The 24,066-nt window shown below is 43.8% G+C and overlaps 3 protein-coding genes across 12 annotated transcripts in view; all 3 read left to right on the forward strand.

The window, feature by feature from the left end:
- Window positions 1-8,572, forward strand: part of syt11a (synaptotagmin XIa) — a 201,391-nt gene extending 192,819 nt beyond the window's left edge. Inside the window, exon 5 of the transcript XR_008397262.1 lies at window positions 6,480-8,572. The gene's annotated coding sequence lies outside the window, so the exon portion shown is untranslated. The remainder of the gene's footprint in view (window positions 1-6,479) is intronic.
- Window positions 1-8,572, forward strand: part of sema4ab (sema domain, immunoglobulin domain (Ig), transmembrane domain (TM) and short cytoplasmic domain, (semaphorin) 4Ab) — a 46,571-nt gene extending 37,999 nt beyond the window's left edge. For all 8 annotated transcript variants that reach the window (XM_053684070.1, XM_053684072.1, XM_053684073.1 and 5 more), the window contains 9 exons: window positions 84-206; window positions 721-848; window positions 935-1,116; window positions 1,223-1,367; window positions 1,547-1,736; window positions 1,850-1,965; window positions 2,141-2,304; window positions 3,052-3,146; window positions 3,292-8,572. In XM_053684070.1, the coding sequence (XP_053540045.1) occupies window positions 84-206; window positions 721-848; window positions 935-1,116; window positions 1,223-1,367; window positions 1,547-1,736; window positions 1,850-1,965; window positions 2,141-2,304; window positions 3,052-3,146; window positions 3,292-4,040 (1,892 nt within the window). In that variant the 3' untranslated portion in view covers window positions 4,041-8,572. The remainder of the gene's footprint in view (window positions 1-83; window positions 207-720; window positions 849-934; window positions 1,117-1,222; window positions 1,368-1,546; window positions 1,737-1,849; window positions 1,966-2,140; window positions 2,305-3,051; window positions 3,147-3,291) is intronic.
- A 52-nt stretch (window positions 8,573-8,624) lies between these two features.
- si:dkey-81h8.1 (uncharacterized protein LOC100034657 homolog) lies at window positions 8,625-22,899 on the forward strand. 3 transcript variants are annotated; one of them, XM_047158825.2, is made up of 9 exons: window positions 8,625-9,475; window positions 11,463-11,615; window positions 11,879-11,995; window positions 13,941-13,997; window positions 14,220-14,357; window positions 17,725-17,775; window positions 18,221-18,334; window positions 19,826-19,903; window positions 20,794-22,899. In XM_047158825.2, the coding sequence occupies exons 2-9, from the start codon at window positions 11,520-11,522 to the stop codon at window positions 20,920-20,922; spliced, it is 780 nt and encodes a 259-aa protein (XP_047014781.1). In that variant the 5' UTR covers window positions 8,625-9,475; window positions 11,463-11,519; the 3' UTR covers window positions 20,923-22,899. The 3 variants fall into 3 exon arrangements, with proteins under 3 accessions (XP_047014781.1, XP_017336624.1, XP_047014782.1); XM_017481135.3 differs by having other exon boundaries at window positions 8,633-9,475; window positions 20,791-22,899; XM_047158826.2 differs by lacking the exon at window positions 17,725-17,775 and having other exon boundaries at window positions 8,641-9,475; window positions 20,791-22,898.
- The last annotated feature ends 1,167 nt before the right edge of the window (window positions 22,900-24,066 follow it).

Genomic DNA, 24,066 nt, shown 5'->3' on the forward strand with positions numbered 1-24,066 from the left:
TTTTATTATTTTGAATGTGAAGCTGCCTCAAGCACAGACCTGTGTGTGTGTGTGTGTGTGTGTGTGTGTGTGTGTGTGTTTAGGTGGAGAACTTTACACCGCCACGGTGGCAGACTTCAAAGGGAATCGTCCCGTCATCTCTCGTCACCTGAGTGAAGGAGACCGTGTGGATATGAAGCTGGATGATACCGCAGGCTGGCTAGAAGGTTAACTAATGTTGTTGTTGTTATTATTATTATTATTATTATTATTATTATTATTATCATATATGTAAGGGACAGTCCACGGCTAGGTGCGAGCCGCGTGATTTTAATGCATGACGTGAAGGCATTAAAACAGTCCGACAGACAGACAGACATTCACATCGACACAGACAGACTGACATCTGTGCTACTTCTCTACTAATCATCAAGCTGTGAGTTTATCTACTCTGTGTAGGTGTGACTGTGTTACCATGGTTACAGGTGTTTTATAGGCAGCACATTAATTTAGAACGGCGATTAGACTGACCGGAACTACCTGTGCGTTATACGGGTTGCGTGCACACCTTCCAGCCAATCAGAATCGAGTATTCAGACAGATATTCATGGTATTATAATAAAAAAAAAGATTTTGTTTGTTTGTTTTTATGTGTAACCTGGAGAGGATATTTGTATTAGAGGTGCTTTATTTGTGTGCTTGTTTTTCATTCTTTCTCAACCCTTCGTCTTTTCCCCCAAGAGCCCACCTTCATCAGCTCCGCCCACATCCCGAGCGAGGGGAAGGTGTATTTCTTCTTCAGCGAGTTAGGTCGAGAGTACGACTTCATCGACAAGTTCACCGTGTCTCGAGTCGCTCAGGTTTGCACGGTGAGGCAGTTCCTGTGTGCTTCAGCACGGAGGAGATATACCATGCGTGTGTTGTGCGTTAATAACGTGTGCGCGCGTGTGTCCAGAGCGATGTAGGGGGACAGCGGACTCTGCAGCGACGATGGACCACCTTCACTAAAGCTCAGCTTCTGTGTCAGGCCAGAGGAGAACTGCCCTACAACGTCCTGCAGGACATCACCACGCTGCGGCCACCAGAGGGCGCCAGTGCGGACGACACGCTCTTCTACGGCATCTTCAGCTCCCAGTGGTGAATGACGCGCCGCACCCGCACCACACCGATGAGATCAGATATCGGGTAATATGACGCGCGGATCGGAGCGTCTGTGTTAAACCGGACGTGTTTTTCGCCGCAGGTCCGTGAACTCCGGCCGCTCGGCGGTGTGCGTGTTCAGCCTCCGAGACGTTAAAGCCGTGTTTGCCGGAAACTACAAAGTGCTGAACAGGGACACGCTGAAATGGAGCACGCGCATGCAGGAGAAGATCGCTAATCCCGGAGAGGCAAGGCTGCTCCTAAATAAATAAATAAATAAATAAAGAAATAAAGAAATAAAGAAATAAATAAATAAATAAATAAATAAATAACTAACTAACTAACTAACTAACTAACTAACTAACTAACAGTATCTGATATAGTACACACTCATATGTGTGTGTGTGTGTGTCTTCTCTCCATGCAGTGTGGTCTGCATAACGCCTCAGATAACGTGCTCCGCTTCGTCAAGGAGAACTTCCTGGCTGATAAGAGCGTGTCTCCAGCCAATCAAGAGCTGACATTAGTGTCACCTGACCGGCGCTACAGCAACATCGCGGCTCAGAGAGTGAAGGGAGCTCATGGGAAAGAATACACCGTCCTGTACCTGCTCACAGGTAACACACACACACACACACACACACTCTCTCTAGGTTCAGCTGTGATACACAGCTCTTCACACACACACACACACACACACACGCGACTCTAATACGTCTGCTCTCCGTAGAAAGCGGCTACCTGCACAAAACCGTGCTGTTGGAGGGCGGAGCTCACATCATCGAGGAGATCCAGGTGTTGAGGCAGCCTCAGCGAGTCAGGAACCTCCTGCTGTCCGTCTCAAAGGTACCACCGGGTTCTGCTGAGCGGGTCGAACGCTCGCTGTAGAGTGTTTGAAGTACACATGCTGTCTGTACAGAACAACGCAACGCAGTAAACACACGAGAGGAGGCCGTCTAGGAAAGGTGTGTGTGTGTGTGTGTGTGTGTGTGTGACGGTGTTTTGTGTGTGTCGTGTGCAGGGCGCATTGTTCGTGGGTTCCTCAGAAGGAGTCGCGTCCGTTCCCGTCTCCAACTGCTCACACTACTGGAGCTGTGCGGAGTGTGTGTTAGCCAGAGATCCTTTCTGTGCCTGGGACTCAACACGGCGAGTGTGCGCTCGCGTCTCGTCCGTCACAAACCAGCCGTAAGTACACGCTCACACACACACACACACACACACACACACACACACAAGTGTACAGATAGACACAAATGAATGAGCACGGAAAATACAGACACGTAAACACGACACAGACACTCAAGCAAACAAACACACACATCAACTCACATAACGACAAACACGCATAAACACGCACACAGACAGACACGGACTACAAAATACAAACAAGTGTACGTAAGAATAAACGCGTCGAAACAGACGCGCACGCACCTACACAAACACCCACAAAGGTGCGCACGCACACAATGTAAACACACACACAAGCACCGGCAGAAATGAACACACAAAATACAGACAAATATAGACGTGTGTAAGAACAGACAGACATAAATACACGTTAGAACACACACACACACACACACACACACACACACACACAGAAACACAAACGCAGAGTTCTGTCTGTAGCCGGCGTGTCTGGAGTTTTCATGTCAGTCGCTACGGTTCCATCCGAGTTGCGAATTGATCTCGTGGGAAAAAGTGAGCAAGATCGCCACCTCCGAGGAAAAGTCACATGACTTTTATTCGCATCTGGTGTTCGCACCAAGCGTGTTTTTTTTTTCTTCCCCCCGCGGTATTGCAAAATTTGCACAAAAATACGCGGACGGAATCGTAGCTTGTGTGAACGTTTGCGTTTCCCGTCCGTGCGCTGTAACTGCGAGCTGTTTGATCAGAGAGATTGATCGTGTTGGTCCTCACTGCTCTCCGCAGCGTTCAGGATGTAGATGGAGGAAACGTGTTGAAAGTGTGTACCTCCACCGTGTTGGTTCCCAGAGGACGGACCATCATCCCCAGTACTCCAACCAGTGAGTAGCACACACACACACACACACACACGCAGGGTCAGGAGATCGTTTTATAGTGCGTGTTTAGAATTAAAACGACAACTCGAATACTACAGTGAAACTGTGTGTGTGCTGACACTTTGACCTCTGACCCTGACCTCTGCAGGTGTGCCGGTCTCGGTGCTTCTACAAGAGGTGGTGCATCTTCGGTGCATGCCTTCGTCGCAGCTGGCCGAGCTGCACTGGGTGCGCCCTGGAAGCGAGCTCTCGCCAAGCATCTACATCCAGGGAGATCGTGGCAACCTCAGCTTCCTGGCCACGCCCACAACGCTGGGCACCTACGAGTGTCAGGCCGTTGAGAACGGCTTCACGCAGACGCTCGTCGTGTACGAAGTCAGACAGACGGATAACCCCGCCCTTCCTCCTTCCTCCACTTCCCCCGGCGCCGAGACCGGAAGAGAAGCCACGACTCGGCCGACGATCGTCGCGACGCCCGACGCCGAACCCACGGCGGCGATGACGCAGAAGCCGAGTCCGAGCTCGACCGTGAACACGCTCGTCCCGAGCTCGTCTCACACCCCCGCTGACGGCTTGACCAACATGCAGCGGGAGACCAGGCCGAGCTACCTGAAGGAGCTGGTGGCTGTCTCGGTGCTGTTAGCCGTGAGTGTTTGTGCGTGCTTATCGATGGCGGCGTACATCTGGAGGAAGAGCTATCGCAGCAGGACGGCGCCGCATCTGCCCTCATCACGCAGAGATACAGGCGCTACAGAGGGAGGTACAGACCAGGAGACGGAGGCGCTGAGAGGTAGTTCACCTCAACTGGCGAAACACAACGGGCAGACGTCTCCGAACACACCGAGCAACGGCGTCTCAAACGGCTCCAGCGGCCACCTACCCAACATTCCCATCTGAGCGCCAGACGCAACACTTTCTTTTTTTTTTCCCGCTTTTTACTGAACTAATCAGTGCTTGTGGGTGTTTATCCACACTATAGCCCTTTATGTCACCTGCTTCTGAGCCAGTACCGCGCCGGTACCGAGCCGGTACCGAGCCGGTACCGCCTGCTTCCGTCATGTTTATTACCCGCGTAATGATTCTTTCAGCTCACCAGCTAAGCGTTGTTCGGACTAGAGTGACGTCGGGGACGCATGGGTTAGTTGTTAGCACGTTTGAGGTCCGGGTCTGCACGTTCTCCCCCTGGTACTCCGGTTTCCTCCCCCGGTCCCAAGACTTGCGCTGTATACCGATTGGCGTTTCCAAATTGTCCGTAGCGTGCGAATGTGTGTGAACGTGCCCTGCGACGGGTCGCTACCCCGTCCAGAGTGTCCCCCGCCGTGTTCCCCGAGCCCCCTGGGATAGACCCCAGGCTCCCCGCGCCCCCCGTATCGGATCAGCGCTACGGAAAACGGACGGACGCATTTCGTCCGAGGAACAAAAGGAAACGCGAGCTCCAAAGCGAACGATCCGTCATTCCACAGAAAAGCGCTCTAAGGTCAAGAGTTCGAATCCCGACGACGCCACGGCCGCCCGTGGTCCACGTCCCGTACTAACACGTTAACGTTTCTATAGTGACGACTGACACAAAGCCTCGTACGGCAGACGCTCCACATAATCTAATCCTAACACACTGTTTGTTTATTTTAGGGGGGGCGGGGTTTGTTTTTCAGAATGTCGTTATCTAATGTCGAACGCGGGTAAACGTTACTCCGTCAGGAGACGTGTATTTAACTTTTATGAAAGAAATGTTCGCGCTGTAAGCTCTTTTTTTTTGGTCACTTTGAGTTTTCCGGCGTGAGGAAAGTCTTCAGACGGATGAGACGCGCGAGAGGAGATGGGCTGGCGAGGGATCGAAGGTTTATAGCTGCTATAACGTAAGAGATAACGGGAGCCGACTTGTTTTGCGGACGTTCCACGACGTTAAACGGATAAAAAGCGTTGAGCCGAATCGCAGCACGTAGTAGTCGGTTATTTTCCTGTAACTGCACATCCTGTGGTGTTGATTCCTGTTTGTTTTTTGTTGTTGTTGTCGTTTTGTTTTTTTCTTATCGGTTGTATTCGGAAAAGGTTACGAACTTTGGCTTTTGCTCGGAGCAAACTGTTTGTTTCGAGTGTTTTAACGGCGGATTTTTGGTACTCTGCTAGTTCCTGCTCTTTTCTGCGCCTTTAGGGAATCAAATGCACAAGCAGTAGTCCTCTAAAAACATACACGTGCATATAAAACTCGCACGGACGCGGCGAGATGCGGTTTCCAGCCCGGTCGCACCGGATGAGCGAGCAGGCGAGAGGAGAGGAAGTGTTTAAGGGAGTTAATCGTTGGGGGTTTCAAAGCAGACTCGGTACTTCGAGTATTTCGCCAAAACGATCCGCATTTGAATAGAAACGATCCCGTTTCAGCGACTGCCTCGCTGATTAACGCCGGACTCGTGCGTACGGAACCGCGCTCGCTTTCTACGGTCACGTTAGCCAGCTGAAAAGGGCGGCCACGTGGGACGTACCGAAGACGAGGTCTGAACTATTACGCACACACTGCCACGACTCGTAAGGAGCCGCACTTTCTCCTGGGAATGTTTCTCTGCCCTGTGCAGATGTTGCACGAAGCTCGAGCGAACGCTTTAGCGCAAAACATGTTTGTTTTTGTTTTTTTTTTGCAAAGACGAGACAATCGGTACGTTTACGCGGACAGCGATATTCCGATATGAACCCGATTGAGACGATACTCTGATAAGAAACGAGCACGTAAACAGATTACTGATGACCTTAATCTGATTAAAGTCACACTCGGAGTAAACACAGACGGAATTAAGACGTGTGGAGTATTCCTGTTTTAGTCGCGTTATCGGCGTGCGTTACAGACGTGTACACGCCTTAATCACACTATTAACCTCGTGTGAGAGATTTCACCGCATCGTGAGACAGGACACGATCACACACGGCAGCGCTCGACCGTCTGACGGCAATCGAGAGAGCACGGCCGCGTCCCAAACCGCGTACTTACCTGCTACAGTATATAGTAGGAGAAATACACGTGTCTCTATATACTATATAGACGGCAAGTACGCGGTTTGGGACGCGGCCCACGGCTTCAAGCAGTCGTCTATCAGCACGTACAGCACGACTAATAATTAACCGCACTTGAAGCTTTCACAACATTAAACACGAAACACCCAAACTGTATACGGTCCCATAACGAAGACCGACTGTACGTCGATACGTGAAATTCTGGAGGGAACGTCGGACGGCGTGGTGACGTAATGACGTGTGACGTTACATCCATCTACGTTCTATAACACGTGAAACCTGAACATGAAAGGAGTATTCTAAAAGCCACTCATGCGTCTTACTCAGAATAAGGTCAGTGATCAGATCACCGCCGTCCGTGTGGACGTGGTCAGCGTGAATATTTCTCAAGGTAACGCTTCTTTAGCTCGTGAAACTCCCGGAATCGTCGAGCGTGTCCGACTTTCAGCGTCACTGCCAGGAATCGCCACTTCCGAGCGGAGTCGGAAAATCCGATCTGTAGTTACTGCAGTATTATTATTATTATTATTATTATTATTATTATGATGATTATTATGATTATTATTAGTTTCTTTCTTCTGTATTTTTTCCACTAAGTTGATGGGAAGCCTGTAGCGTATAGACACCGGGCTTTATTCGGGATGTGAAGTGAGCGCAGGTTCCTGTGCTGGATTTAGATTTCGCAGTGTTCTTTTTAAAAGGTTATATTTTTTAAATCAGTGTGACTAGCGTCTCTCTCTCTGACCCATTCAGCGACGCAGCAGTTTTTACTATTGTGACGAGTCCTTTTGTAATCATCTCTTTGATGTTTGTGTTAAACAGCTGGTGGATAAGTCTCCTGCTGCTGTCGGCACGCCGGTAGCAGACGTGAGCGTTGTGCGCGGTGGAGAGCGTGATTAGTGGTCTATCTACGTGGACTTTAAGTTCATCCGCACCTTTTCGTTTTGAATTCTTGAGCTGTAAACGAGTCTGTACAGGAGCCGGTTCTGGACCGGGAGCGTTCCTCCGTGTGAGGGAGGGCGAACGTGTTTAAAATAAAGGTACCGTTGAATGTGTTTATCGCTCACCCAGCTCGTTCTCGTTAAACAGAACGCTGACACGGTCCTTTCTGTCCTGGGTTATGACGGTGTCGCGTTATTTTACTGCTAAAGGGTGTGTACCTTTGAGCTCTTCTTATTGTGCAGCATGTCACATGATCACTGCTACAGATTTGTGTTTCAACATGATGATGATGATGATGATGATGATGATGATGATGATGCCTTCATATTTGTCCACTGTGAGGAACGCTGGAGGACAAACTGCCGTTGTGAACGAGACAGACGTTATCTCCGGAGCACCAGCACTGCCCTGACACGCCGTGTGTCTCCCTGTGCAGCGTGGGATACGACATGTCCGTGGTGACTGTGATTTATTATTGTGGTATATTTTCTAATCGAGTATCGGCACATGTTTCTGTTAGTCCCAGTTTAAACATTATTACTGACTGGATCCGAACACCTGGACTGTGATCTGCCAGACTGGAGGCATTTTAATCACACACACACACACACACACACACACACACACACACACACACACACACACACACACAATCTCTCTCACTCACTCTGTCTCTCTCTCACACACACACACACACACACAATCTCTCTCACTCACTCTGTCTCTCTCTCACACACACTCACACACACACACACACTCTCACACACACACACACACACAATCTCACTCACTCTCCCTGTCTCTCTCTCTTACACACACACACTCACACACACACACTCTCACTCACTCTCCCTGTCTCTCTCTCTTACACACACACACACACACACACACACACACACACACACACACACACACACACACACACAATCTCTCTCACTCACTCTGTCTCTCTCTCACACACACACACACACACACACACACACACACACACACACAATCTCTCTCACTCACTCTGTCTCTCTCTCACACACACTCACACACACACACTCTCTCTCACACACACACACACACACACACACACACACACTCACACACACACACACACAATCTCACTCACTCTCCCTGTCTCTCTCTCTTACACACACACACTCACACACACACACTCTCACTCACTCTCCCTGTCTCTCTCTCTTACACACACACACACACACACACACACACACACTCCCACTCACTCTCCCTGTCTCTCTCTCAATCTCACACACACACACACACACACTCTCACTCTCCCTGTCTCTCTCTCTTACACACACACTCTGTTTCTGTCTCTCTCTCTCTCATACACAAACACACACACACACTCCGTGTTGTTGGACTTTTTTTTTTGTCGGTTGGGGTCACCACTGTTTAAAAGATTACTGATTATATTTTTATACAAATATCTGTCATGTAAAAATATATTTTAAATAAATGCTTAAAAATTACAGGTGTGTAACTCATTTTTTTTTTGTTTTGAAATATATATATATTTATTATTATTATTTTTTAAAGGAATGTGATCAGTGCATGTGATCGACAGATTTATGAAACATACATTTTATCTGAAATTGTGTGGCATAGTATTCTATTTATTTATTTATTTTTAAGTTGTGAGGAGTAAGAGGCCACACCTACTTTTCCGGGACTGACGCATTCAGAAAAGGCCACGCCTCCTTTTCTGTAACTGACACACACACAAATGCCATGCCTCCTTCTTTTCTAGGACTGACACACATACACAAAGACCACGCCTCCTTTTCTGCAACTGACATACCCAAAGACCACGCCTCCTTTTCTGCAACTGACATACACAAAGACCACGCCTCCTTTTCTGGGATTGACACCCACACAAAGACCACGCCTCCTTCACTGAGACCGAAGCATAAAGCCCGGAGGAAGAAACCCGTGTGAACACGTTGGGTAGTTTTGAGTAACAGTACACTAGTGATGCACCGTGTTTTCACTCCATTTAAATCCAGTGAAGCACACAGACGTTCCTCGACTCGAATCTGCTCATCTTTAAAGCCCATAATAAAGTCTGTGTGGGGTTTTTTTTATCGCCACTAGGTGGCAATAAGACCCGCTTTATTTCAGCGGAATAACCGCAGCGCTGCTCGACGCTCTCTCCTCTGCACGAGATGCAGGAGTAGTGCATTAGGTTTTTAGGAAGTTTTGCATCCCTGTGTGTGTGTGTGTGTGTGTGTGTGTACATGCGTGTGATCTGACTGCTGGATACCAGAGCTGCTGCTGTGCAGGGGACCGGATCCTGTGTGCGGATTGTTCTCCCTCTCCCTCCCTCCATCCCTCCATCTCTCTCTCTCTCCTCCTCCTCCTCTATCATCCTGCAGGTAGGCTGCTAAATTTAGTCATCGCGTCCACCTAGAACAGTCTTCCTTATAACGCGTTTGTTTCTTTTCTTTACACATTTTAAACAGTGCATGATGATGATGATGATGATGATGGACTTGTGTCAGGATGTGAAGAATATTTATTCCAAGGCTCGGGCGCGCGCGCGCGCACACACACGCGCGGGCACGTGCTGAGACATAAACTTTATAGCATTATCCTCATAATCTTTCATCTTTATTTATTTCTCTTTGTGTGACGTCATTTAGATGGGGTTGTGTTGGCGTTTAAAGCAGGAGAGGAATATTTTTCCACGTGTAGTGATCTGTATTTATTTATGCATGCACGCAGTAATGTAAGGTTATTGCAGTGTATAATCATTGTTTACTGACTGTCGGGTTTTCCATCTCTGCACTGGAGACGCAAATCTGTAGCTGCAGGATTAATCCTCATCGTAACTACTGCACTGCTCGGTCCTTCTGTTAAAATAAATAAATAAATCAATGAAAAAGCCCTGAGTCATGGAAGTTCTCCGAGTGCCGCAGTGTCTCCCAGCATCCTCCACCTCCTCCACCTCCTCCTCTTCATCCTCTTCATCCTCAGTGCGGGACTGAACAGGACGCCATCACAGCACGCTTCGGATCAGCATCGTCATGCATCTTTCCTTACTGTAACTCCATCCAGAGATAAAGCAGAGATCATGTGAGAGATGAGAGACACGCCGAGCTCAGGACAGGACGCGTTATAACCTCCTGTCTGCGTTTCCGTTCAAAAATATTCCTTTATGGAGTATGTGATGGCAGTATAATTACCAATTAGACAAATATAATTACCAATTAGACAAATATAATTACCAATTAGACAAATATAATTACCAATTAGACTTTTTTATTTTAGTTTCAAAAGTATCAATGGTTGTAGAGTTTTTGTTTGTTTGTCCTTGAGCCTATATGTGGCTTGGAGTGGGCGTGTCCTTGAGGTCATATGTGAAAATGAGTGGGCGTGTCCTTGAGCATATATGAAAATGAGAGTGGGCGTGTCATATGTGAAAATGGGAGTGGGTGTGTCCTTGAGTTCATATGTGAAAATGAGAGTGGGCGTGTCCTTGAGTTTATGTGAAAATGAGAGTGGGCGTGTCCTTGAGTTTATGTGAAAACGAGAGTGGGCGTGTCCTTGAGTTCATATGTGAGAACGAGAGTGGGCGTGTCCTTGAGTTTATGTGAAAAGGAGAGTGGGCGTGTACTTGAGTTCATATGGGAAAACGAGAGTGGGCGTGTCCTTGAGTTCATATGGGAAAACGAGAGTGGACGTGTACTTGAGTTCATATGGGAAAACGAGAGTGGGCGTGTCCTTGAGTTCATATGGGAAAACGAGAGTGGGCGTGTCCTTGAGTTCATATGTGAAAAGGAGAGTGGGCGTGTCCTTGAGTTCATATGTGAAAATAAGAGTGGGCGTGTGGAGTTCGTATGTGAAAACGAGAGTGGGCGTGTACTTGAGTTCGTATGTGAAAACGAGAGTGGGCGTGTACTTGAGTTCGTATGTGAAAACGAGAGTGGGCGTGTACTTGAGTTCGTATGGGAAAACGAGAGTGGGCTGGGAAATGAGTGTGCCTGAGTAGGAGTGTCCTTCAGCCTGTTTACGGAAATGAGTGTGCCTGAGTAGGAGTGTCCTTCAGCCTGTTTACGGAAACGAGTGTGTCTGAGTAGGTGTGTCCTTGAGGCCATATATGGAAATGAGAGCAGCTCTGAGTGGGTGTGTCCTTGAGGCTGTATTTGGGAACGGGAACAGCTCAGGGAGGGCATGAATAGATATGAACATGGCCGTTTCTTTGTGTTCATGTATTTTGTGTAAAATAAATAAGCAGTAAGAAAAACACCCTCAAATATTACAATAATTTCTGAGCTGTAAAACATTCCTAATTACGCATGTTGTTGGTATACAATTACTTCTCTCCATCTGTCCTCATCTCCTTCATTTTCTTTCTTTAAGGCCCTGTACGTGCCACTCTGAGAGGGTTTTGTTTTCTTCATAATAACCAATAACAGCATGGGGCTTGAGAGTCAAGTCCCGGCTCAGCCTACGGCCAGCCTGACCACCAGACAGGTGAAGACTTTCCAGAAGGTGGAACCGAAAGCTTTAGGGGTGAGTGCCTCCACTCAGAAGGTCACGCACAGGAGAAACGAACACTCGTAGCGAAATTTATATCGAACAATAGCAAAGGCGATGATCTGAGACTGATGAGGTTTAATTACACGTCCGGAAAAATACAGCTATCCGATCTCAAAGCACGAGTCGTGATCGTCCAATGCGAGTTTTTTTCCGCGGCTCTGCTTTGTGTTGAGCGAATGACGGGTCTAGAACTTTCTAGATGTTCTGAAACGAATTTCTTCTGTTCTGCATTTCAGTCGATCCAGATCATCATCGCGGTTTTGTTGCTGTGCCTGAGCGTCTCCGTGCTTCAGATCTACAACGAAGTTCACTTCACCCCCGACCTCATCGTAGTGGTCGTGATCGTCGTGCAGGTGAATCCCAGCGCTAAATCTCAATGGTTTGTGCACATCTCAACGAAGGTCATAGCGTAAAAGCCGGCGCTCAGTTTGTTGTCCGGTTTGTGGTCCAGAACACGACAGTGACACTCTCACGTTCCGGGATGAAGTCGTGTTCGACGAGGATAAAGACACTGCTACACTCCGACTTGCCTTAAAAACAAAATCACCCCCAAATCAGGTCAATAAAAGATGTCAAATGCAGGTTACACACCAACACAGGCTACAATTTATTGCTTTATTCGGAGAATACAGACTTTGACTCGGTTGCTGAGCTCTGATTGTGCGTATAGACTTTACACGTTATAATAAGATTACAAAGACGAGGACGTGGACGCTGCGCTTTTGCTCTGAATTGAAGTGGGCAATATATACGAGGTTGAGTTGGTAATAAAGCACGGCATGAAAGACCAACCGGAACAATTATCTTCTAGAGGAGTCTGGACGCTCTTTAAACACAGCACTAGGGGCGGCTGTGGTTCAGGTGGTAGAGCGGGTCGTCCACTAATCGTAGTGTTGGCGGTTCGATTCCCGGCCTGCGTGACTCCACATGCCGAAGTGTCCTTGGGCGAGACACTGAACCCCAAGTTGCTCCCGATGGCAAGTTCGCGCCTTACATAGCAGCTCTGCTACCGTTGGTGTGTGAATGGGTGAATGAGACACAGCGTAAAGCGCTTTGGATAAAAGCGCTATATAAGTGCACCATTTACTAGTTACTGCATCTTGAACATAGAACACAATGCTGTCAGTGACAGGGTCATCATGTTTGCAAAGACAATTCAGTGCTTGTAAGTCTGAATGCATGTGGAAAGAAGCTTTGTCCATTGGTTTTGTGGTTCTTAGATCTGGAGAAATTGTACCCAGTCAGTAGGAATGTGGACAAAAATCGACAGGAAGCGTCTCGAGACGCTGTCGAAGTCCTTAAGTAACAGGAGTGGAGCTGTTATTCACTATTAAGGCAAGATCAAGTATTAGGGTATTAAAAAATGACACCAGCGAATCATTTTTAATCACGATGTGTCATAGTGTGGTTTCAATTCAATTCAGTTTGATTCGTGTAGCGCTTTTAACAACGGACATCGTCTCAGAGCAGCTTTACAGAAACATATAAACACAGGATGGAGATTTTAAGTGTGTGAATTTATCCCTATTGGGCGAGACGGTGGTGACGGTGGTGAGGAAAAACTCCCTGAGATGATACGAGGAAGAAACCTTGAGAGGAACCGGACTCAGAAGGGAACCCGTCCTCATCTGTGTAACGACAGATAGTGTGAGAGTAAAAGAAAGTTCATGATGGTTCTATATGAAGTCTGTTTGTTGAACTAGTCCACTGTTCACTAAAGGAGACCTGAGTGTAAAACTGCACGTGGTGATCGCAGTCCCGAGGCCATCGCAGCAACCGTCGTCCCAGCGACTAACTTAACAGGTTAGCTTGGTTTTCTTCCACCACGGAATCGTTCTCACCCCCAAGGTTGTTCATTTTCCTATGATAACACGTACATGAGTATTTTATTCTACTTCTACTGCAGCAACCCGCTGATAATTACACGGTTTCCTGGGGTTAAGTTGCACTCTAGGAGCTGTATACATTTATAGACAGATGGTGTAAGAAAAATAAAGCCCAGTGGGCAGTTTTAATAACAAACAATAACATATTTGGTGTATTAGATTAGATTACTAGCTGAGATCTGAAGGTAATGCTGGGTGTTATCACAAATACTCTGTTTACATCGTTTATACTGTATATAGATTTGTATTGTTTGTCCATCCATCCGTCTTCTATACCGCTTATCCTTCAGGGTCACGGGGAACCTGGAGCCTATCCCAGGGAGCACGGGGCACAAGGCGGGGTACACCCTGGACAGGGTGCTAATTGTGTTGTTTGTTTCTGTGATAAATCTCTAAAACTCTGTTTCTATAGATTCTTGCCTCCGGTTCAGTCCTGATCCATGCTGGGAGGTTCCCTTCTCTTTTCTGGGTGAGTCAGTGTCAAAATATAACAAATAATGATTTGAAACAAAAAATATATATATGAAGAAATTCCTTTTGTATGGGAGAGTGTGTTGTGTGGAAGGCAAAAAAAAAAAAAAATGATCCCATGGTCTGTGTTTCCAGTTAAAACATTTTGTGGCATGTTTGGTGCCATGGTAAACCCTGGTAAACCCTTCCCCTCCATGTGTGTGTGTGTGTGTGTGTGCAGGTAAAGACGACGCTGGCCGTTCACCTTGTGAGTGCTGCGTTTGCCGTGGCCGCTCTGGGCCTCCTGTCTCGCCACCTTCCCTACAGACAGGACTCGTATCACTGCGAGCACTGCAGGAGACTGGAGATCTACGCTGTGGTAACACACACATACACACTAACACACTAACACACTAACACATCAACACACACACACACAATTTCTAGTCAATGACTAACAAGCCTGGGATGCATTTCCATCCGCATGAGCAAATAACACAGCTAACAGGGATATCGCCATGGTAACATCTTCATCAAGGCATCTGCATGCGTGTAGTTTAGATTATTATTAATAACCCAAAAGCACTTATTTGCACATCGGATTCACGAGCGTCCCTTTCATTGCACGCTGTCTCGATTTCAAGCCGCTGTCAGCTACGTCCGCGGTGTAAAAGCCGCCGCCGGACACAAAAGACTTCTAGGTTGACGGGATACACCGCGTCACGTCCTTCAGTTCAACCGTACCAGATCCAGAGCTTGTGATGGCTGGAATCGAGACCGCTGTGCACGCTCGTAATAAAGAAAACGTAATAGGCATTTAATCAGAATGAGTAAAAAATTGTTTTTATGTATAAGTATGGAAAAGTGCCCTCTGTGTTCTGTTACAGTTTTTCATTTTTAAAAGACTGCACGGATGATATTTCAAAGGACTGTACCAAAGTGCAAAACGAATTTGGCAGTAAGACATGTACCAAGCTGACACATTCAGGCATAGACTGAGTTTACATGAATGATTTTTATTTGATTTGATTTTTTTTACATGGCTCTAGTAACGCTCTGTGAGAGCGTTGTCTTTCCGGTCAGTATAAAGTCATAGTAACGTTAAGTAAGGTGTGAAATAGTCAGTGGTCATGGTTGGGGTCAGGACACGGGCAGACAAGACAAACACCAGTCGACTCTAGAACTAGGAAGCTAGAGCTAGAAAATATTAACTGTAGGTGTATAATTGTAGCATAAAAACACACAGTGTGTGTAAGATGCCTGATAAGCAGGGATATACATATATATATATATATATATATATATATATGTATATGTATATGTATATAGATACAGATAAGACATGAAATTATTGAGTGACTCGGTGAATCGTTCGATTCATTCTGTGATATGATTCGTTGACGCTTTGTTCGGTTACATGGTTTTTCCCGAAAGTGCAGCCTGATCATGGAGATGTGTAGCGAGATGAGATTCCGATGAGATGCTTGTACATAGGGATATGAGGTTATGCAGTGGAATGGAATGGAGTACTGAGAAGTTTGTGGATGCCTGACCGTCACACCCGTATGTGGTTCAATTCCCAGTGTGTTACCACAACGTTGGAAGCACACAATTGTAGAGAACGTCTCTGTGCGCTGTAGCGTTACAGTTTCCTTTCACCGGAACTAAGAGACCCAAACCTGTTCCAGCATGACGGTGCGCCTGTACACAGAGCGAGCTCCACGGTGTGTTAAGTGTTAAGGTTAGAAGAAGGTGGAAGCTCTGGAGTGTCCTGCACTGATCCCTGACCTCAACCCCACTGAACACCTTTGGGATGAACTGGAACTGGAGTCTCCTCACATCAACATCAGCACCTGTCCTCATCCTCACTTACGCTCTTATAGCTGAATGAACACAAATCCCCACAGCCACGCCCCGAAATCTAGTGTAAAGCCTTCCCGGAAGAGCGAGTGGGGCGCGTTATAACAGCGAAAGGGGAATAAACCTGGAACAAGATGCTTAACAAGGACGGCCAGGTGTGGGTGTGATGGTCAGGTGCGCACAAACACACACACACGAGCACATACTTTAGTCTATATGGTGTATCTCTTGGAATTCAAGTCTGGAAAAGCGAAAGTTTCAGTGCTCACACACATTGTAAATAAGACTTACACAACTATAAAGACCTATGGACCTATTTGTAGTCCTGTTTGAATAAAACATTCATCAGTGACGGTACATTAACGAAGCAATTTCACAAACGTTAATTAATACAGGTGATAACTCGCTCTGTTACGTTGTTAACATGCTGCTGCTTGTGCTTTTCTAACATGAACTAATGCAGAAAATAATGATAGTCTAACGTAAACCCCTCCTAACCCCATAATCCCCACAGATATTGAAATCATTTGTCTTTTCATATGACTCGACTCTTGAAGCTTTGATTCTGTTAAGCGATTCACTCAGTAGCGTTTCTGACGTGCGTCCTGGTCAGGCCTAAGGCGAGTTTATGAGCACACAATGTTTTAGAGGAAAAAAATGTCAAGGCTAGCACACACTAGTATCGCTATTGTGTGTACTGCTAGAATGTTATACGTTATTGTTATTGTTTCTTGGTAACCCTTTGGATGGAAGCTTTATAGGCACCAATCAAAGGCAAGTCCAGGCATGCAAATGTGCTTTGAAGCCCAAAATCAGAAATGAATTGTGCTCCGTGGTGGTCCGATGGTGGTTTATTTCCGCTGTTAGACAGAGTAGCGGTGTACAAACACATCGTACAAGAGTACGAGTAATTATAGACCTGCGCATGTGATTTTTTTGTACTTATTTCAGTGTATTCTCACAGCAGATATGGATTGATCCGAACCGCTCGGGTCATTTCTGCTCTGAGGAAACATTTCTATGTGCTCAAGTGCACGTGCATGTATGTATACCTAATAAAGTGGCCACAGTGTGTATACGGATAGTTCGAGGTTAATAACCAGGCTATATTTTCTTCTTTTGCTTCTAATACAATGCCATTATTGAATTCAATTCATTGTAAAAAATGTTTTTTTTGTCTGTCACTGGGTCTGTACATCGTGTTGTGCATATATGTTTTATTTGATGCTTTTTTTGAAAGGTCATTTTCCGTTCTCTTTCTTTCGCAGCGTTTGTAAGGGATGTGTATCGGTCGTTAATGTGAACCGAGCGGTAAAAACGATCTGCGCATGCTTTTCCAAAGGGATAGTGTCATGTGCGCGATTCGTCGCAAGATCTTCTGTTACTGTATTAGTGATAAAGTGAGTGAACTGACAGCACAAGCTTTCGTCACAAAGACGATTCCATTCGGCCGCCGCGATTTCTTACAGGCCCGCTAATGTTACGTGCATGCAATGTGAAGAATATATATATATATATACAGGTAAATACCTCACGTGTGCACGTATCGGACCTATGTCTAGTGCTTATATATGAATGCTGATTGGATACGAATTCAATCTGTTGTTGATGTGTTCAGTTAAAAATGATATCTGTATCACATTTAGGCCAAAGAAAAGATTAAAAAAAGACTACATGTTTGCACTTGGTACAGATTTTTGGAGAGAGCAGTTTGACACGCAATTAAAAACAAACAAACAAACAAACAAACAAACAAAAAAACTGTAACAGTTTGTATTGATTACTCAGGTTTTGGACACAGCTAGAGTTTAGAGGTTAAAGTTGAATGTTTTTGGTCTTCTGCTAAATTGAACCCAGCTTTGTCTTTTGTGTCTGCTTTCCCAAAGCAACAATATTGTTTCAAGAAATGCACATATACGATCGAAAGAACCTGTAAAGTAAGTAACACTCGCTCTTGTGCTTGAGGTTCTGTAATGCATGGAGTTGCTTCGATAGAAAAGTTAAGCGAATGTGCAGTTAATTCACATGATGCAGTTATTTAGTGTAAATTTCTGAGCACAGTTTATTGTTGAGTTGCATCAGTGCTTCTAGTGCACCTTTGGCACCTCAGAGTATCATGGTTGTTGTTGTTTTTGTTTGTTTATTTGTTTTTTTTTTGCTTCACCAGTCTCTTCATTGGAATTATAATTTGCTGTTCATTTTGCACTTTGGACAGTGTTTTGAATTGTATTGTTTTCTAGTGCTTTGGGAAAAATTAAACAAAACAAAAAAAACCCCCCAAATTTTATAGGCTGAGATATGTTTGTGTAGTTACTGAGCATTCTGACTGAGTACTTACTCCCGATGCTTGCTCTGTTGTCTCTGCTTGTGGGCGGGGTTTAGCTCTTGATTGACGGCTTTTTGGCTACGCTGGTGCTGTTCCTGGTGGTGGAGCTGACCGTCTGCATCGTCACCATTCTGTTTGGACTCAGTGTTCTGGCTAAAGGAGGCCTGCATGTTAGTGTGGTTTGTAAATGAAACACAATGAAGTGCACATCACAGCCTGAACAGCAACAACAACAACAATAACAACAATAACAACAATAATCATAGTACTAATAATCTATGTCAGGATTTCTGTAATAGTTCCTAGTAACAATGTCCACTGTCTACACTAGTACTGCTACTCAATACTGCTACTATTAATAATACTAATGCAATCAATACTAGTAATACTATCAATACTACTACACATACTGCTACTATTAATAATACTAATACAATCAATACTAATAATACTATCAATACTACTACACATACTGCTACTATTAATAATACTAATACAATCAATACTAGTAATACTATCAATACTACTACACATACTGCTACTATTAATAATACTAATGCAATCAATACTAATAATACTATCAATACTACTACAAATACTGCTACTATTAATAATACTAATACAATCAATACTAATAATACTATCAATACTACTACACATACTGCTACTATTAATAATACTAATACAATCAATACTAGTAATACTATCAATACTACTACACATACTGCTACTATTAATATTACTAATACAATCAATACTAATAATACTATCAATACTACTACAAATACTGCTACTATTAATAATACTAATACAATCAATACTAATAATACTATCAATACTACTACAAATACTGCTACTATTAATAATACTAATACAATCAATACTAATAATACTATCAATACTACTACACATACTGCTACTATTAATAATACTAATACAATCAATACTAGTAATACTATCAATACTACTACACATACTGCTACTATTAATATTACTAATACAATCAATACTAATAATACTATCAATACTACTACAAATACTGCTACTATTAATAATACTAATACAATCAATACTAATAATACTATCAATACTAATACTACTACTATTAATAATACTAATATAATCAATACTAATAATACTATCAATACTACTACACATACTGCTACTATTAATAATACTAATATAATCAATACTACTACTAATAATACTATCAGTACTACTACTAATACTGCTACTATTAATATTAATAATATAATCAATACTACTACTAATAATACAATTAAAATTACTACAAATACTGCTACTATTAATACTACTACTACCACTATCAATACTACAAAAATACTGCTACTATTAATACTACTACTACGAATACACTCAATACTACTATTAATACTGCTGCTACTTCTACTAATGCAATCAATACTCCTACTAATATTGCTACTATTAATACTACTACTATCTGTACTATTTATACTAAATGGACTGATAAACATTTAGTGTAATAATAATAAAAAGTATTGTAATAGATTACACAAGGATAAAGTAAAAAATGAAGTATAAAAACAATTGAAAAAAGCATTAAATGGTTTGTATGTGATATTTAAAGTCCATGTTTGTGTTGTTTAAGAACTAAAGGTTACTGTTCTCTTGCTCTCCAGCTGCCTGGAGTGGTTCAGCGTGTTGAAGGTCCCCCAGCTCGTGCAGCTCCACCTCAGCCAGAGGTCGCACCTTTTCAGGTACAGAAACCCAACAGCACCTCAGAACAATCGATCTGGTCTTTAAACTCCTGAGGTTACAATCTATAAACTCACACGATTGAAGCTATTGCGTCATGCTGAGCTTTATTCAGATGTGCCGTTAGATCTCTTTTATAGCCTCTGTTACTATTCTGACTGGTCAAAATAAAACTTTAAAAAAAAAAAAAGACCTTATAGAAGAAAATATAGAAGAAAATATAGATAGACATATAAAATATAGAAGAAAAATCTGTTTTTTTTTTTGCCACTGTAACATTAATACTCAGTAAAGAATCTAAAGCATAGCTTAGGTCCGTGATTAGCAAATTTGGACAAAGATTAGCTCTTTCAGGGTAATATTAGCTAATGTTAGTTCCGTAAAGCTAATATTAACCAATGTTTGTCCCATGATTAGTACATTGTGACAAGGATTACTGTATTATGATCATAAATAACATATTTATTAGCACATTATGACTAAGATTAGCATTCTAGGACTGATAAAATGAGTGAGTGAAATTAGCCAGGTATGATTAAGATGAGCATGTTTGGGTTAATTTGATTACTTTAAGGATAATGTTAGCATGAATATTAGCATATTAGGACCATGATTAGTTCATTACAGCCACGATGACAGTATTATGACTATACTGTGCATATTAGGACTATGCTAGGAAAGATGATCACATCAGGGCTACAATTATCACACTAGAATTAATAGTAGCACATGTGGTGCTATTAAATTAGCAGGCTAGGATTAAAATGAGCACGTTTCAGATACTGATGTAGATTAAGATGGTAGGACTAGTTTAAGGTCCAGACTCATTTTTTTGTTCTTTGTTACTCTTGTCACGTATTCACGTTAATCCTCATAACTTGTTTTAAAGCAGGTGGAGGTGCTGGAGGAGGTGATGGTACCCGCGGCTGCACGTGAACCTCTTCCTCAGCCGGTAGAGGAAGCTTCCACTCCTCCCACCGAACCACAGGTCGAGCCTATTGACTCTATAGCGGAGGTCTGAGCCAGGGTCATGTGACCACGTTTCCACGGCAATTAGGAGCTTTATTCATCCGAACGTCTTCTCTGAGCAGAAAGTACCGTGATTGGTTTAGTTAGGCAGCTAGTCCCTTTCTGCTCTCAGAACACATTTCGATAACTAAAACTCCTACGTGCTTTTCCACCAATCAGAGAGGAGCGTGAATATCCGAGGCCAGAAATGAAATGTGTGCAATTTACATTAGCCTCGTAGCTCATTATGTTTGATCTAAACTGATCATTATGAAAGTCATGTTTAAGTGAATAACGATATGAGGGCCATTATGTTTTCCCCAAAGCATGTAGACGTTTAGTACACATTAAATAGAGTTTATACCACAGCGCTTGTGTAGTTCTTGAAGCTGATTGGTCAGAAGGTGCGGATTCAAGTTCTATAACAGTGGTTCAGATAGTAGTTCCCGCTGCAAGGTAACTCACAAGTTTGTAACTCATAAGTATGTTGATTCGCGTCTTCCATTTTGTTATTGTTTCTATAGTAACAACTACTCACGGAAGGAAGGAGTCTCCAGTGTCAGCCCTTCGTACTAACATCACGTTTTAACGTGATGAAAGCTGCGTTTTCTGTCTTAAGTGAAAAACGCCTGGTGAGCGAGGGAACTGTTTCTAGCTGCTTAAGTGATAACAGGAACCAGCCGGTTTCTTGTTTCAGGGACATTCCACATAACTAAACATGCATTCAAGAAGTACCGTTTTTGTATCGTTTTTAAATCATATCGCTGTGGTATAAGAGGAATAAAACATTTCAGGCATGCTGTTATGGGAAAATAAACATTACCCCATCGCGGATTACTTTCCTGTTACAGCACACCCCCTAGTGTTTTATTCCATACTTACATGACATTTCATAATGAGTTTCAGTACTTTTGGGAAGTCCTGAACAGGAATCTCGACATTAACGCCAGTAGATACCAGTACAGTACAGTACATATTGTAAAATATCATGGTTTTTCCCCAAACTGTTATCATTTTGTTATGATATGTGTAGGCACCTGCTGTAAATGACTCTGTTCTACGTTAACGCTTGCACTATAGAGCGGATGGACTGTGAATGAATGTGAATGTGAATTCATTGTTATAATATAACCGTGTCACACTAACACTTTGGACCTTGTGTTCTCTGCCTGGAGAAAATTCCTCCTTACACTGTTAGTGCACTACATGGAGGGCACTTTCTAGTGCACTTCTTTTCGAACAAAGACTTGAAAATGTGGGGAAAGACCTGATTTTATTCGTGATGTAACTGAAGCATCTCATCCTTCACTAAAGCTGAGCTTGATGAACACGTACGGCTGGGGGTTGTTGTTGTTTTTGTACGCTGGAATATTTTTGAAAAGAAAATCTGAAATGCGTATACTGTTAACGTTCTGCTAGTAGCTTCAGCGAACAGGGAAAAAAAAAAAAAAATCCTACACATAATTCATTTAAACTTCCTGGTGATGGGATGTGCCTCGGTGCTATTACTATAACACCTACTGTGCAACTTGTTCCCAAACCCCACAACCTGCTGCACTACACACATCAGCGGAGATACAGTCTGGCTGAGCGCGGAACAGTTTGTACTAGGCAGATTATTCAGCGTGCGCAGACGACAGGTGATCTTTTCGGAATCGAAATAAAGCGCGCGCGGAGCCGTACCGTAACTCTCCTGTGTCGTGTGAGGACAGTGCACGACATCTCATAGCCGAAACGTTCGCCAGTGACTGCGTGTTACGTTAAACTCTTGGTTGAAAGACGATGATAATCATAAAAGCATCATTTGCGTTAGTGTGTATTAGACAAAGTTAAACCGTGATTCTGGATCATGAAATGAAGTCAGGTGTAGCAAATCTACTTTATTGATTTCTGCTGTCATTGTCATGAGCTGGGTTTTTTTTTCTTTCCACCAGATGGCAGCAGATGGAAGTGCAGAATCTTTATGAATGTAGTGAGTGCAGATTGTTTTTGTGTGTTACAGAGCCAAAAGTCTTATCTGTCTGTCTGTCTATCATTTATCTAAACTTTGTGAACTGCACTCCATATTTTTTAGCTTCTTCTTTTGAAATAGATTACAGCATCACCCTGGCTCTGTCTGTCTGTCTGTCTTTGTCTCTGTCTTCCTGTCTCTCTGTCTTTCTGTCTCTCTGCCTGCCTGTCTGTCTATCTTCCTGTCTGTCTGTCTTTGTCTCTGTCTACCTGTCTGTCTGTCTTTCTGTCTCTCTGCCTGCCTGTCTGTCTGTCTTCCTGTCTGTCTGTCTTCCTGTCTGTCTGTCTGTCTGTCTGTCTGTCTGTCTGTCTATCTATCTATCTGTCTGTCTGTCTGTCTATCTACTTGTCTGTCTGTCTTTCTGTCTCTCTGCCTGCCTGTCTGTCTATCTTCCTGTCTGTCTGTCTGTCTGTCTGTCTATCTATCTAACTATCCGTTTATCTATCTATCTATCTCTCTATCTATCTATCTATCTATATATATCTACAGTATCTATCTATCTATCTATCTATCTGTCTATCTATCTATCTGTCTGTCTGTCTGTCTATCTATCTATCTCCCTGTCTGTTTGCCTGTCTGTCTTTCTTCCTGTCTGTCTGTCTGTCTGTCTGACTTCCTATCTGTCTGTCTTCTTGTTGGTCTGTCTGTCCGCCTGTCTGTCTTCCTGTCTGTTTATCTCTCTGTCTGTCTTCCTGTCAGTGTGTCTGTATGTCTTAGTGTCTGTCGGTCTCCGTCTACCTACCTGCATGTCCGTCTGTCTACCAGACTGTCTTTCTATCTACCTGCTTACCTGCCTGCCTGTCTGTCTATCTCTGTGTCTGTCTGCCTGCCTGTCTGTCTGTCTCTGTCTGTCTGTCTCTGTCTGTCTGTCTGTTTGCATATATATCAGAGAGAGAAATCACTCAGGCTTCATCAGACTTTGTTGTTTCTGGTGTTAAGAAGTTCAGTAACACTTTATTTGGATAGGTCACTGCAGACACAAACTGGGACTATCCTGATGCAACCTATCAACTGAATTTAAACAACACGTCAACAATGTAAGGCTGCAGATGTTTAGTAAATAATCTATACACACTCTATAGTCCAAGGGATCTCAGACTTTTTGTAGAGTAACAGAATTTCCAAGGAACCCCCTATGATCACAGC

Source organism: Ictalurus punctatus, chromosome 12 (assembly GCF_001660625.3).
Source record: "Ictalurus punctatus breed USDA103 chromosome 12, Coco_2.0, whole genome shotgun sequence".
NCBI classification, from domain to species: domain Eukaryota; kingdom Metazoa; phylum Chordata; class Actinopteri; order Siluriformes; family Ictaluridae; genus Ictalurus; species Ictalurus punctatus.